This window comes from Salvelinus fontinalis, chromosome 40 (assembly GCF_029448725.1).
Source record: "Salvelinus fontinalis isolate EN_2023a chromosome 40, ASM2944872v1, whole genome shotgun sequence".
Taxonomy (NCBI): Eukaryota; Metazoa; Chordata; class Actinopteri; order Salmoniformes; family Salmonidae; genus Salvelinus; species Salvelinus fontinalis.
The window spans coordinates 22,987,488-23,003,645 of record NC_074704.1 but is presented as its reverse complement, the minus strand read 5'-3'; the positions used below and the strand labels follow the sequence as shown (position 1 = coordinate 23,003,645).

Here is a 16,158-nt window from a genome sequence, read left to right as displayed (position 1 = left end):
TAATGTTAAGCTTTAATGAGCTGATCAGAGCTCCACTGCTGATGTAGTTGGTGTTTAACCCCTGTTAAGCCCTTACGAGCATCCACAAACACTCTCTTCTTTCTTCCTCTCTCTATCACACACACACCTCTCTGGTACACCCTCACTATCTCTCACTTTCTTTCTCAAGAAAAAAAAAGTTTCATGTGAGAGCCCTCTAAGTCTGCTGCTGAACAAGGTTACAGTCTCCCTGCAGATACACTGATGGTTTCTGGAGGCACACACACACACACACACACACACACACACACACACACACACACACACACACACACACACACACACACACACACACACACACACACACACACACACACACACACACACACCTTTCCCCCCCACCATCACCTGGTAGGTGTGATATGTCAGAGCAGTTCTGCTCCACATTGCCCTGTGATCTTTTCTGCGTAACACCTGACCTCCACCTGCCCCTTGGGAGCCCTGAGAGGCACCTCTGGCTCTGCACTGTGCTGTCTTGGCACACAAGCCACTTACCTTCAGGCTTTAGTGAGCTGGACACACACAAACAGACACTCATTCCTTCCTCACACATACACGCACTCCTTCACTGGCTCGCAATCACAAAGAAACTCAAACATTCCTCCCTCTCTTACACATGTGCACTGTTGCAGACACTAACAGTAAATACAAAATTGGATCGTTTTCTGTTTGGTCGTCCTGTTTTTTTTGGGCTTATGAGGCCAAACTAAACAGGCCAAACTAAACAGGTCAAAATTGATTCCATGAGTACATCAACCTTTGTCCATGAGCTACATCAACAACAGGTCCATATTAGGTCATATTTCCGATGGATACATGCTTATAAACCCCTGGGCCAGGGATCAGAAATGACACAGGAGACAAATCGACTCAATAGTTCATATTGAGAATGAAGATCGTTATAGTTCTGCAGCTGACATGGCTTGTGCTACTGCCTGTCTGGGGCACTGGGCCAGTCAGACAGTGAACATGAAGGTGGAGTGGTTGTCAATAAGCAAGAGCTTGACAAAGCTAACACACCATCCGCCTTCCACACCATGCTGATAGAGATGAAGTTAGAGCAGAAAGTTGAGCTGACTCAAATCAAGACCAATCTGGAATCCCGGGTGGCGCAGTGGTCTAGAGCACTGCATCGCAGTACTAGCTGCGCCACCAGAGTCTCTGGGTTCACGCCCAGGCTCTGCCGCAGCCGGCCGCGACCGGGGGGTCCATGGGGCGACGCACAATTGGCTTAGCGTCGTCCGGGTCCGGGTTAGGGAGGGTTTGGCCGGTAGGGATATGTGGATATTGTAAAGTGTAAAGTGTAAAGTGAATATTGTAAAGTGGTTGTTCCACTGGATATCATAAGGTGAATGCACCAATTTGTAAGTCGCTCTGGATAAGAGCGTCTGCTAAATGACTTAAATGTAATGTAAATGTAATGTAATGAATCAATGGAGACCAGACTGAGTGCCAGTAAGGTCCAGGAAGAGGAGCTGAGCACCAGACTGACTGCCAGTAAGGTCCAGGAAGAGGAGCTGAGCACCAGACTGAGAAATACAGAAAACCAGCTTGATGAATGAAGGAAAATGAATCAAGGTAAAGAGAGTTATAATGTTTTATTACTTGTTCAAAGGATGTATGAGCCCCTATGTTTTATAACATCTATTTTTATGCGCCACTGGGTACTAAATGTACAAACCATACTACATAGTATTTAGAATATAGTGTTCAGGAGAAAACGTATGTGGTAAGCGACAACATACTAGACTCGTCCATAGTGTTCAGGAGAAAACGTATGTGGTAAGCAACAACATACTAGACTCGTCCATACTGAGAAGGAGAAAACGTATGTGGTAAGCGACAACATACTAGACTCGTCCATAGTGTTCAGGAGAAAACGTATGTGGTAAGCAACAACATACTAGACTCGTCCATAGTGTTCAGGAGAAAACGTATGTGGTAAGCAACAACATACTAGACTCGTCCATAGTGTTCAGGAGAAAACGTATGTGGTAAGCGACAACATACTAGACTCGTCCATAGTGTTCAGGAGAAAACGTATGTGGTAAGCAACAACATACTAGACTCGTCCATAGTGTTCAGGAGAAAACGTATGTGGTAAGCAACAACATACTAGACTCGTCCATAGTGTTCAGGAGAAAACGTATGTGGTAAGCAACAACATACTAGACTCGTCCATACTGAGAAGGAGAAAACGTATGAGGTAAGCGACAACATACTAGACTCGTCCATACTGAGAAGGAGAAAACGTATGTGGTAAGCGACAACATACTAGACTCGTCCATAGTGTTCAGGAGAAAACGTATGAGGTAAGCGACAACATACTAGACTCGTCCATACTGAGAAGGAGAAAACGTATGTGGTAAGCGACAACATACTAGACTCGTCCATAGTGTTCAGGAGAAAACGTATGTGGTAAGCAACAACATACTAGACTCGTCCATAGTGTTCAGGAGAAAACGTATGTGGTAAGCAACAACATACTAGACTCGTCCATACTGAGAAGGAGAAAACGTATGTGGTAAGCAACAACATACTAGACTCGTCCATAGTGTTCAGGAGAAAACGTATGTGGTAAGCGACAACATACTAGACTCGTCCATAGTGTTCAGGAGAAAACGTATGTGGTAAGCGACAACATACTAGACTCGTCCATAGTGTTCAGGAGAAAACGTATGTGGTAAGCAACAACATACTAGACTCGTCCATACTGAGAAGGAGAAAACGTATGTGGTAAGCAACAACATACTAGACTCGTCCATAGTGTTCAGGAGAAAACGTATGTGGTAAGCAACAACATACTAGACTCGTCCATACTGAGAAGGAGAAAACGTATGTGGTAAGCGACAACATACTAGACTCGTCCATAGTGTTCAGGAGAAAACGTATGTGGTAAGCAACAACATACTAGACTCGTCCATAGTGTTCAGGAGAAAACGTATGTGGTAAGCAACAACATACTAGACTCGTCCATACTGAGAAGGAGAAAACGTATGTGGTAAGCGACAACATACTAGACTCGTCCATAGTGAGAAGGAGAAAACGTATGTGGTAAGCAACAACATACTAGACTCGTCCATACTGAGAAGGAGAAAACGTATGTGGTAAGCAACAACATACTAGACTCGTCCATACTGAGAAGGAGAAAACGTATGTGGTAAGCAACAACATACTAGACTCGTCCATAGTGTTCAGGAGAAAACGTATGTGGTAAGCAACAACATACTAGACTCGTCCATACTGAGAAGGAGAAAACGTATGTGGTAAGCGACAACATACTAGACTCGTCCATACTGAGAAGGAGAAAACGTATGTGGTAAGCGACAACATACTAGACTCGTCCATACTGAGAAGGAGAAAACGTATGTGGTAAGCAACAACATACTAGACTCGTCCATAGTGTTCAGGAGAAAACGTATGTGGTAAGCAACAACATACTAGACTCGTCCATACTGAGAAGGAGAAAACGTATGTGGTAAGCAACAACATACTAGACTCGTCCATAGTGTTCAGGAGAAAACGTATGTGGTAAGCGACAACATACTAGACTCGTCCATAGTGTTCAGGAGAAAACGTACGTGGTAAGCAACAACATACTAGACTCGTCCATAGTGTTCAGGAGAAAACGTATGTGGTAAGCGACAACATACTAGACTCGTCCATACTGAGAAGGAGAAAACGTATGTGGTAAGCGACAACATACTAGACTCGTCCATAGTGTTCAGGAGAAAACGTATGTGGTAAGCGACAACATACTAGACTCGTCCATAGTGTTCAGGAGAAAACGTATGTGGTAAGCGACAACATACTAGACTCGTCCATACTGAGAAGGAGAAAACGTATGTGGTAAGCGACAACATACTAGACTCGTCCATAGTGTTCAGGAGAAAACGTATGTGGTAAGCGACAACATACTAGACTCGTCCATACTGAGAAGGAGAAAACGTATGTGGTAAGCGACAACATACTAGACTCGTCCATAGTGTTCAGGAGAAAACGTATGTGGTAAGCGACAACATACTAGACTCGTCCATAGTGAGAAGGAGAAAACGTATGTGGTAAGCGACAACATACTAGACTCGTCCATAGTGTTCAGGAGAAAACGTATGTGGTAAGCGACAACATACTAGACTCGTCCATAGTGTTCAGGAGAAAACGTATGTGGTAAGCAACAACATACTAGACTCGTCCATAGTGTTCAGGAGAAAACGTATGTGGTAAGCGACAACATACTAGACTCGTCCATAGTGTTCAGGAGAAAACGTATGTGGTAAGCAACAACATACTAGACTCGTCCATAGTGTTCAGGAGAAAACGTATGTGGTAAGCGACAACATACTAGACTCGTCCATAGTGTTCAGGAGAAAACGTATGTGGTAAGCAACAACATACTAGACTCGTCCATAGTGTTCAGGAGAAAACGTATGTGGTAGGCGACAACATACTAGACTCGCCCATAGTGTTCAGGAGAAAACGTATGTGGTAAGCGACAACATACTAGACTCGTCCATAGTGTTCAGGAGAAAACGTATGTGGTAAGCAACAACATACTAGACTCGTCCATAGTGTTCAGGAGAAAACGTATGTGGTAAGCGACAACATACTAGACTCGTCCATAGTGTTCAGGAGAAAACGTATGTGGTAAGCGACAACATACTAGACTCGTCCATACTGAGAAGGAGAAAACGTATGTGGTAAGCGACAACATACTAGACTCGTCCATAGTGTTCAGGAGAAAACGTATGTGGTAAGCAACAACATACTAGACTCGTCCATAGTGTTCAGGAGAAAACGTATGTGGTAAGCGACAACATACTAGACTCGTCCATAGTGTTCAGGAGAAAACGTATGTGGTAAGCGACAACATACTAGACTCGTCCATACTGAGAAGGAGAAAACGTATGTGGTAAGCGACAACATACTAGACTCGTCCATAGTGTTCAGGAGAAAACGTATGTGGTAAGCGACAACATACTAGACTCGTCCATAGTGTTCAGGAGAAAACGTATGTGGTAAGCAACAACATACTAGACTCGTCCATAGTGTTCAGGAGAAAACGTATGTGGTAAGCAACAACATACTAGACTCGTCCATAGTGTTCAGGAGAAAACGTATGTGGTAAGCGACAACATACTAGACTCGTCCATAGTGTTCAGGAGAAAACGTATGTGGTAAGCGACAACATACTAGACTCGTCCATAGTGTTCAGGAGAAAACGTATGTGGTAAGCAACAACATACTAGACTCGTCCATAGTGTTCAGGAGAAAACGTATGTGGTAAGCAACAACATACTAGACTCGTCCATACTGAGAAGGAGAAAACGTATGTGGTAAGCAACAACATACTAGACTCGTCCATACTGAGAAGGAGAAAACGTATGTGGTAAGCGACAACATACTAGACTCGTCCATAGTGTTCAGGAGAAAACGTATGTGGTAAGCAACAACATACTAGACTCGTCCATAGTGTTCAGGAGAAAACGTATGTGGTAAGCGACAACATACTAGACTCGTCCATAGTGTTCAGGAGAAAACGTACGTGGTAAGCAACAACATACTAGACTCGTCCATACTGAGAAGGAGAAAACGTATGTGGTAAGCGACAACATACTAGACTCGTCCATAGTGTTCAGGAGAAAACGTATGTGGTAAGCGACAACATACTAGACTCGTCCATAGTGTTCAGGAGAAAACGTATGTGGTAAGCGACAACATACTAGACTCGTCCATACTGAGAAGGAGAAAACGTATGTGGTAAGCGACAACATACTAGACTCGTCCATAGTGTTCAGGAGAAAACGTATGTGGTAAGCGACAACATACTAGACTCGTCCATACTGAGAAGGAGAAAACGTATGTGGTAAGCGACAACATACTAGACTCGTCCATAGTGTTCAGGAGAAAACGTATGTGGTAAGCGACAACATACTAGACTCGTCCATAGTGTTCAGGAGAAAACGTATGTGGTAAGCGACAACATACTAGACTCGTCCATACTGAGAAGGAGAAAACGTATGTGGTAAGCGACAACATACTAGACTCGTCCATACTGAGAAGGAGAAAACGTATGTGGTAAGCGACAACATACTAGACTCGTCCATAGTGTTCAGGAGAAAACGTATGTGGTAAGCGACAACATACTAGACTCGTCCATACTGAGAAGGAGAAAACGTATGTGGTAAGCGACAACATACTAGACTCGTCCATAGTGTTCAGGAGAAAACGTATGTGGTAAGCGACAACATACTAGACTCGTCCATAGTGAGAAGGAGAAAACGTATGTGGTAAGCGACAACATACTAGACTCGTCCATAGTGTTCAGGAGAAAACGTATGTGGTAAGCGACAACATACTAGACTCGTCCATAGTGTTCAGGAGAAAACGTATGTGGTAAGCAACAACATACTAGACTCGTCCATAGTGTTCAGGAGAAAACGTATGTGGTAAGCGACAACATACTAGACTCGTCCATAGTGTTCAGGAGAAAACGTATGTGGTAAGCAACAACATACTAGACTCGTCCATAGTGTTCAGGAGAAAACGTATGTGGTAAGCGACAACATACTAGACTCGTCCATAGTGTTCAGGAGAAAACGTATGTGGTAAGCAACAACATACTAGACTCGTCCATAGTGTTCAGGAGAAAACGTATGTGGTAGGCGACAACATACTAGACTCGCCCATAGTGTTCAGGAGAAAACGTATGTGGTAAGCGACAACATACTAGACTCGTCCATAGTGTTCAGGAGAAAACGTATGTGGTAAGCAACAACATACTAGACTCGTCCATAGTGTTCAGGAGAAAACGTATGTGGTAAGCGACAACATACTAGACTCGTCCATAGTGTTCAGGAGAAAACGTATGTGGTAAGCGACAACATACTAGACTCGTCCATACTGAGAAGGAGAAAACGTATGTGGTAAGCGACAACATACTAGACTCGTCCATAGTGTTCAGGAGAAAACGTATGTGGTAAGCAACAACATACTAGACTCGTCCATAGTGTTCAGGAGAAAACGTATGTGGTAAGCGACAACATACTAGACTCGTCCATAGTGTTCAGGAGAAAACGTATGTGGTAAGCGACAACATACTAGACTCGTCCATACTGAGAAGGAGAAAACGTATGTGGTAAGCGACAACATACTAGACTCGTCCATAGTGTTCAGGAGAAAACGTATGTGGTAAGCGACAACATACTAGACTCGTCCATAGTGTTCAGGAGAAAACGTATGTGGTAAGCAACAACATACTAGACTCGTCCATAGTGTTCAGGAGAAAACGTATGTGGTAAGCAACAACATACTAGACTCGTCCATAGTGTTCAGGAGAAAACGTATGTGGTAAGCGACAACATACTAGACTCGTCCATAGTGTTCAGGAGAAAACGTATGTGGTAAGCGACAACATACTAGACTCGTCCATAGTGTTCAGGAGAAAACGTATGTGGTAAGCAACAACATACTAGACTCGTCCATAGTGTTCAGGAGAAAACGTATGTGGTAAGCAACAACATACTAGACTCGTCCATACTGAGAAGGAGAAAACGTATGTGGTAAGCAACAACATACTAGACTCGTCCATACTGAGAAGGAGAAAACGTATGTGGTAAGCGACAACATACTAGACTCGTCCATAGTGTTCAGGAGAAAACGTATGTGGTAAGCAACAACATACTAGACTCGTCCATAGTGTTCAGGAGAAAACGTATGTGGTAAGCGACAACATACTAGACTCGTCCATAGTGTTCAGGAGAAAACGTACGTGGTAAGCAATAACATACTAGACTCGTCCATACTGAGAAGGAGAAAACGTATGTGGTAAGCGACAACATACTAGACTCGTCCATAGTGTTCAGGAGAAAACGTATGTGGTAAGCGACAACATACTAGACTCGTCCATAGTGTTCAGGAGAAAACGTATGTGGTAAGCGACAACATACTAGACTCGTCCATACTGAGAAGGAGAAAACGTATGTGGTAAGCGACAACATACTAGACTCGTCCATAGTGTTCAGGAGAAAACGTATGTGGTAAGCGACAACATACTAGACTCGTCCATACTGAGAAGGAGAAAACGTATGTGGTAAGCGACAACATACTAGACTCGTCCATAGTGTTCAGGAGAAAACGTATGTGGTAAGCGACAACATACTAGACTCGTCCATAGTGTTCAGGAGAAAACGTATGTGGTAAGCGACAACATACTAGACTCGTCCATACTGAGAAGGAGAAAACGTATGTGGTAAGCGACAACATACTAGACTCGTCCATACTGAGAAGGAGAAAACGTATGTGGTAAGCGACAACATACTAGACTCGTCCATAGTGTTCAGGAGAAAACGTATGTGGTAAGCGACAACATACTAGACTCGTCCATAGTGTTCAGGAGAAAACGTATGTGGTAAGCGACAACATACTAGACTCGTCCATAGTGTTCAGGAGAAAACGTATGTGGTAAGCGACAACATACTAGACTCGTCCATACTGAGAAGGAGAAAACGTATGTGGTAAGCGACAACATACTAGACTCGTCCATAGTGTTCAGGAGAAAACGTATGTGGTAAGCGACAACATACTAGACTCGCCCATAGTGTTCAGGAGAAAACGTATGTGGTAAGCGACAACATACTAGACTCGTCCATAGTGTTCAGGAGAAAACGTATGTGGTAAGCGACAACATACTAGACTCGTCCATAGTGTTCAGGAGAAAACGTATGTGGTAAGCGACAACATACTAGACTCGTCCATACTGAGAAGGAGAAAACGTATGTGGTAAGCGACAACATACTAGACTCGTCCATACTGAGAAGGAGAAAACGTATGTGGTAAGCGACAACATACTAGACTCGTCCATAGTGTTCAGGAGAAAACGTATGTGGTGGGCGACAACATACTAGACTCGTCCATAGTGAGAAGGAGAAAACGTATGTGGTAAGCGACAACATACTAGACTCGTCCATAGTGTTCAGGAGAAAACGTATGTGGTAAGCGACAACATACTAGACTCGTCCATAGTGTTCAGGAGAAAACGTATGTGGTAAGCAACAACATACTAGACTCGTCCATAGTGTTCAGGAGAAAACGTATGTGGTAAGCGACAACATACTAGACTCGTCCATAGTGTTCAGGAGAAAACGTATGTGGTAAGCGACAACATACTAGACTCGTCCATAGTGTTCAGGAGAAAACGTATGTGGTAAGCGACAACATACTAGACTCGTCCATAGTGTTCAGGAGAAAACGTATGTGGTAAGCGACAACATACTAGACTCGTCCATAGTGTTCAGGAGAAAACGTATGTGGTAGGCGACAACATACTAGACTCGCCCATAGTGTTCAGGAGAAAACGTATGTGGTAAGCGACAACATACTAGACTCGTCCATAGTGTTCAGGAGAAAACGTATGTGGTAAGCAACAACATACTAGACTCGTCCATAGTTTTCAGGAGAAAACGTATGTGGTAAGCGACAACATACTAGACTCGTCCATAGTGTTCAGGAGAAAACGTATGTGGTAAGCGACAACATACTAGACTCGTCCATACTGAGAAGGAGAAAACGTATGTGGTAAGCGACAACATACTAGACTCGTCCATAGTGTTCAGGAGAAAACGTATGTGGTAAGCAACAACATACTAGACTCGTCCATAGTGTTCAGGAGAAAACGTATGTGGTAAGCGACAACATACTAGACTCGTCCATAGTGTTCAGGAGAAAACGTATGTGGTAAGCGACAACATACTAGACTCGTCCATACTGAGAAGGAGAAAACGTATGTGGTAAGCAACAACATACTAGACTCGTCCATAGTGTTCAGGAGAAAACGTATGTGGTAAGCGACAACATACTAGACTCGTCCATACTGAGAAGGAGAAAACGTATGTGGTAAGCGACAACATACTAGACTCGTCCATAGTGTTCAGGAGAAAACGTATGTGGTAAGCGACAACATACTAGACTCGTCCATAGTGTTCAGGAGAAAACGTATGTGGTAAGCAACAACATACTAGACTCGTCCATAGTGTTCAGGAGAAAACGTATGTGGTAAGCGACAACATACTAGACTCGTCCATAGTGTTCAGGAGAAAACGTATGTGGTAAGCGACAACATACTAGACTCGTCCATAGTGTTCAGGAGAAAACGTATGTGGTAAGTGACAACATACTAGACTCGTCCATAGTGTTCAGGAGAAAACGTATGTGGTAAGCAACAACATACTAGACTCGTCCATAGTGTTCAGGAGAAAACGTATGTGGTAAGCAACGACATACTAGACTCGTCCATACTGAGAAGGAGAAAACGTATGTGGTAAGCGACAACATACTAGACTCGTCCATAGTGTTCAGGAGAAAACGTATGTGGTAAGCAACAACATACTAGACTCGTCCATAGTGTTCAGGAGAAAACGTATGTGGTAAGCAACAACATACTAGACTCGTCCATACTGAGAAGGAGAAAACGTACGTGGTAAGCAACAACATACTAGACTCGTCCATAGTGTTCAGGAGAAAACGTATGTGGTAAGCGACAACATACTAGACTCGTCCATAGTGTTCAGGAGAAAACGTATGTGGTAAGCAACAACATACTAGACTCGTCCATAGTGTTCAGGAGAAAACGTATGTGGTAAGCGACAACATACTAGACTCGTCCATACTGAGAAGGAGAAAACGTATGTGGTAAGCAACAACATACTAGACTCGTCCATAGTGTTCAGGAGAAAACGTATGAGGTAAGCAACAACATACTAGACTCGTCCATACTGAGAAGGAGAAAACGTATGTGGTAAGCAACAACATACTAGACTCGTCCATAGTGTTCAGGAGAAAACGTATGTGGTAAGCGACAACATACTAGACTCGTCCATACTGAGAAGGAGAAAACGTATGTGGTAAGCGACAACATACTAGACTCGTCCATAGTGTTCAGGAGAAAACGTATGTGGTAAGCAACAACATACTAGACTCGTCCATAGTGTTCAGGAGAAAACGTATGTGGTAAGCGACAACATACTAGACTCGTCCATACTGAGAAGGAGAAAACGTATGTGGTAAGCGACAACATACTAGACTCGTCCATAGTGTTCAGGAGAAAACGTATGTGGTAAGCAACAACATACTAGACTCGTCCATACTGAGAAGGAGAAAACGTATGTGGTAAGCAACAACATACTAGACTCGTCCATAGTGTTCAGGAGAAAACGTATGTGGTAAGCAACAACATACTAGACTCGTCCATACTGAGAAGGAGAAAACGTATGTGGTAAGCGACAACATACTAGACTCGTCCATAGTGTTCAGGAGAAAACGTATGTGGTAAGCGACAACATACTAGACTCGTCCATAGTGTTCAGGAGAAAACGTATGTGGTAAGCGACAACATACTAGACTCGTCCATACTGAGAAGGAGAAAACGTATGTGGTAAGCGACAACATACTAGACTCGTCCATACTGAGAAGGAGAAAACGTATGTGGTAAGCGACAACATACTAGACTCGTCCATACTGAGAAGGAGAAAACGTATGTGGTAAGCGACAACATACTAGACTCGTCCATAGTGTTCAGGAGAAAACGTATGTGGTAAGCAACAACATACTAGACTCGCCCATAGTGTTCAGGAGAAAACGTATGTGGTAAGCGACAACATACTAGACTCGTCCATAGTGTTCAGGAGAAAACGTATGTGGTAAGCAACAACATACTAGACTCGTCCATAGTGTTCAGGAGAAAACGTATGTGGTAAGCAACAACATACTAGACTCGTCCATAGTGTTCAGGAGAAAACGTATGTGGTAAGCGACAACATACTAGACTCGTCCATAGTGTTCAGGAGAAAACGTATGTGGTAAGCAACAACATACTAGACTCGTCCATAGTGTTCAGGAGAAAACGTATGTGGTAAGCAACAACATACTAGACTCGTCCATAGTGTTCAGGAGAAAACGTATGTGGTAAGCGACAACATACTAGACTCGTCCATACTGAGAAGGAGAAAACGTATGTGGTAAGCAACAACATACTAGACTCGTCCATAGTGTTCAGGAGAAAACGTATGTGGTAAGCAACAACATACTAGACTCGTCCATAGTGTTCAGGAGAAAACGTATGTGGTAGGCGACAACATACTAGACTCGCCCATAGTGTTCAGGAGAAAACGTATGTGGTAAGCGACAACATACTAGACTCGTCCATAGTGTTCAGGAGAAAACGTATGTGGTAAGCAACAACATACTAGACTCGTCCATACTGAGAAGGAGAAAACGTATGTGGTAAGCGACAACATACTAGACTCGTCCATAGTGAGAAGGAGAAAACGTATGTGGTAAGCAACAACATACTAGACTCGTCCATAGTGTTCAGGAGAAAACGTATGTGGTAAGCAACAACATACTAGACTCGTCCATAGTGTTCAGGAGAAAACGTATGTGGTAAGCAACAACATACTAGACTCGTCCATACTGAGAAGGAGAAAACGTATGTGGTAAGCGACAACATACTAGACTCGTCCATAGTGTTCAGGAGAAAACGTATGTGGTAAGCGACAACATACTAGACTCGTCCATAGTGTTCAGGAGAAAACGTATGTGGTAAGCGACAACATACTAGACTCGTCCATAGTGTTCAGGAGAAAACGTATGTGGTAAGCGACAACATACTAGACTCGTCCATAGTGTTCAGGAGAAAACGTATGTGGTAAGCGACAACATACTAGACTCGTCCATAGTGTTCAGGAGAAAACGTATGTGGTAAGCGACAACATACTAGACTCGTCCATAGTGTTCAGGAGAAAACGTATGTGGTAAGCGACAACATACTAGACTCGTCCATAGTGTTCAGGAGAAAACGTATGTGGTAAGCGACAACATACTAGACTCGTCCATAGTGTTCAGGAGAAAACGTATGTGGTAAGCGACAACATACTAGACTCGTCCATAGTGTTCAGGAGAAAACGTATGTGGTAAGCAACAACATACTAGACTCGTCCATAGTGTTCAGGAGAAAACGTATGTGGTAAGCGACAACATACTAGACTCGTCCATAGTGTTCAGGAGAAAACGTATGTGGTAAGCGACAACATACTAGACTCGTCCATACTGAGAAGGAGAAAACGTATGTGGTAAGCGACAACATACTAGACTCGTCCATACTGAGAAGGAGAAAACGTATGTGGTAAGCGACAACATACTAGACTCGTCCATACTGAGAAGGAGAAAACGTATGTGGTAAGCGACAACATACTAGACTCGTCCATAGTGTTCAGGAGAAAACGTATGTGGTAAGCAACAACATACTAGACTCGTCCATACTGAGAAGGAGAAAACGTATGTGGTAAGCGACAACATACTAGACTCGTCCATAGTGTTCAGGAGAAAACGTATGTGGTAAGCGACAACATACTAGACTCGTCCATAGTGTTCAGGAGAAAACGTATGTGGTAAGCGACAACATACTAGACTCGTCCATACTGAGAAGGAGAAAACGTATGTGGTAAGCGACAACATACTAGACTCGTCCATAGTGTTCAGGAGAAAACGTATGTGGTAAGCAACAACATACTAGACTCGTCCATAGTGTTCAGGAGAAAACGTATGTGGTAAGCAACAACATACTAGACTCGTCCATAGTGTTCAGGAGAAAACGTATGTGGTAAGCGACAACATACTAGACTCGTCCATAGTGTTCAGGAGAAAACGTATGTGGTAAGCGACAACATACTAGACTCGTCCATAGTGTTCAGGAGAAAACGTATGTGGTAAGCAACAACATACTAGACTCGTCCATACTGAGAAGGAGAAAACGTATGTGGTAAGCGACAACATACTAGACTCGTCCATAGTGTTCAGGAGAAAACGTATGTGGTAAGCAACAACATACTAGACTCGTCCATAGTGTTCAGGAGAAAACGTATGTGGTAAGCAACAACATACTAGACTCGTCCATAGTGTTCAGGAGAAAACGTATGTGGTAAGCGACAACATACTAGACTCGTCCATACTGAGAAGGAGAAAACGTATGTGGTAAGCGACAACATACTAGACTCGTCCATAGTGTTCAGGAGCCTTCTAAATGCACGATCGCCTTTGTTCACGCCATTCCTTCATTTTGGAACGTCCCCTCTTCTGATTAACAGCTATTGCCAAATACACGTGGGTCTGATACGATTATTCTCTTCCTCAATAACGTGCTGTCAATTCATACTAGATGAAACGCTGAGTACGACACCCCGGCAGTACAATCATCCTACATTTCTGAAGTTTCACATATGATAAAACTAGCATTGGTATTCGGACAGGCCCAATGACTCCGATTCATTATAAGCACCTTGTAATGCATTATGACATCATCATAATGTACCTAAGAATGTGTAATCGTTCTCTTCACAGAAAGACCAAGAGTGGCATTCTCAGCTGCACTGATAGATAGTTCCGGAAGAAACAAAGGACCGTTCAACACAGAAACTACTTTGGTCTACGGGAAGGTCATCACCAATATTGGCAACGCCTACAACCCCACAACCGGTAATGTGAAGCACAAACGATAACATTTCTGGAGTAATGTGGAGCGAATAAGTGAAAAAGGTTCAAGCGACAGTTCACTTTTGGAAGTTTTAGCTTATACCCTTTACAGGAGATCTATAGATTCACCATAGGAAATGTGTAGATTTCCCAGTAGATCTAGACCTTTACCACTGCAACAGGGAATGCATTTCCTGGGAAATGTATAGATCTCCTGTTTTTTTTTTTTACAATTTACTGTAACATATAATTGGTAACCATCTATAATTGATGTAGAAATAAAAAATGTGTATAGTGATGTGTAGAGTACATTAGCCATTTGAATTTATTGAATCGCATTGAATTGAATTTTACTTGAATGGTAAATTCATTGGAGTTAAAGTTCAATTCACAACTCAATTCTGAATTGACCCCAAATCTGGTGTGTCCTGATTCTTGTTCCATTAGTACTAGCCATATTAACATTGGGCTGATAATCACAAAACAAAAACAATTTGTTAAGCAATACCATCAGTGAACTATTGATAATTGTAATGATTGATCAACTTCAAAATCGGTATATTTATAAACTATTCATTACGCTCCCCCTTTGCCACAGGTATGTTCACAGCAACAGTGAGAGGACTCTACCACTTCACCTTCTATTGCCATACATATGGAGCCAATAAAGCATTTCTGTTAATGTATAAGGACGGAGACATAGTTGTCGGTACGGCAGATCACATAACATCTAGTGATGGTGCAGATAATGGATCTAACGGGGCGGTACTGATGCTTGAGGAGGGAGATCAGGTTTATGTGCGCCTTGAAGCCAACTGATGGATCTGGGTCGAAGATTAGCGCAACCTCAGCACCTTCACTGGCATTCTGCTCTTTGCCCAGTGACACCTCAGAACACGTGAATAAGGAGAGATTTGAAATAATGAAAAAATGGCTTAATGTATTGTAGAGGGCATCACTGGTGTAAATAACGACAATGCTGTTTATCACACTCTTAAGCGAAAAAATGTAATCGAGTTAATCACAAATTCAGAATTTGCTCAAATTGAGCTGTAATTTAAGATTTGTTTGACAAACTTTATATTGATTATATAGTGGCCAGTAGTGGTCTAATGAAAAACAAACCATTCAGCAGTAACAGATAAAGCCTATTTGACCTAGATAGTTTGTGTGTATGCATTGATATGTCCTTGAGCTGTTCTTGTCTATTGATGTTCTGTATTATGTCATTCTGTATTATGTTTCATGTTTTGTGTGGACCCCAGAAAGAGTAGCTGCTGCTTTTGCAACAGCTAATGGGGATCCTTCATAAAATCCCCCTCCCCACCGAAAAATACCAAAGCATTACAGATTTAACACTGTACTGATATTAACCAATTATTAAAATGTTTGTTAATCATTAGTAAATGTTGTTAAGCATTGTACTGTATATTAATAAAGTTGATTTCACCCTCAACGTTAATTCATTCCTAAGTATTGATAAGCATTTATTAAGCTCCTCATTTGCCACAGGTATCTTCAAGGCACCAGTGAAACGACTCTACCACTTCACCTTCTATAGTCAATCAAACGGAGACAAGGATGGATTCCTCCTAA

General features: G+C 42.6%; 2 protein-coding genes across 3 annotated transcripts in view; one reads left to right on the top strand and one right to left on the bottom strand.

The window, feature by feature from the left end:
- Positions 1–16,158, bottom strand: part of LOC129839135 (protein kinase C alpha type) — a 239,135-nt gene that overhangs the window by 29,702 nt on the left and 193,275 nt on the right. The gene's annotated exons all lie outside the window — the stretch shown is intronic.
- LOC129839139 (complement C1q-like protein 2) lies at positions 1,529–15,913 on the top strand. The gene is made up of 3 exons (XM_055906417.1): positions 1,529–1,617; positions 14,431–14,565; positions 15,161–15,913. The coding sequence occupies exons 1-3, from the start codon at positions 1,608–1,610 to the stop codon at positions 15,379–15,381; spliced, it is 366 nt and encodes a 121-aa protein (XP_055762392.1). The 5' UTR covers positions 1,529–1,607; the 3' UTR covers positions 15,382–15,913.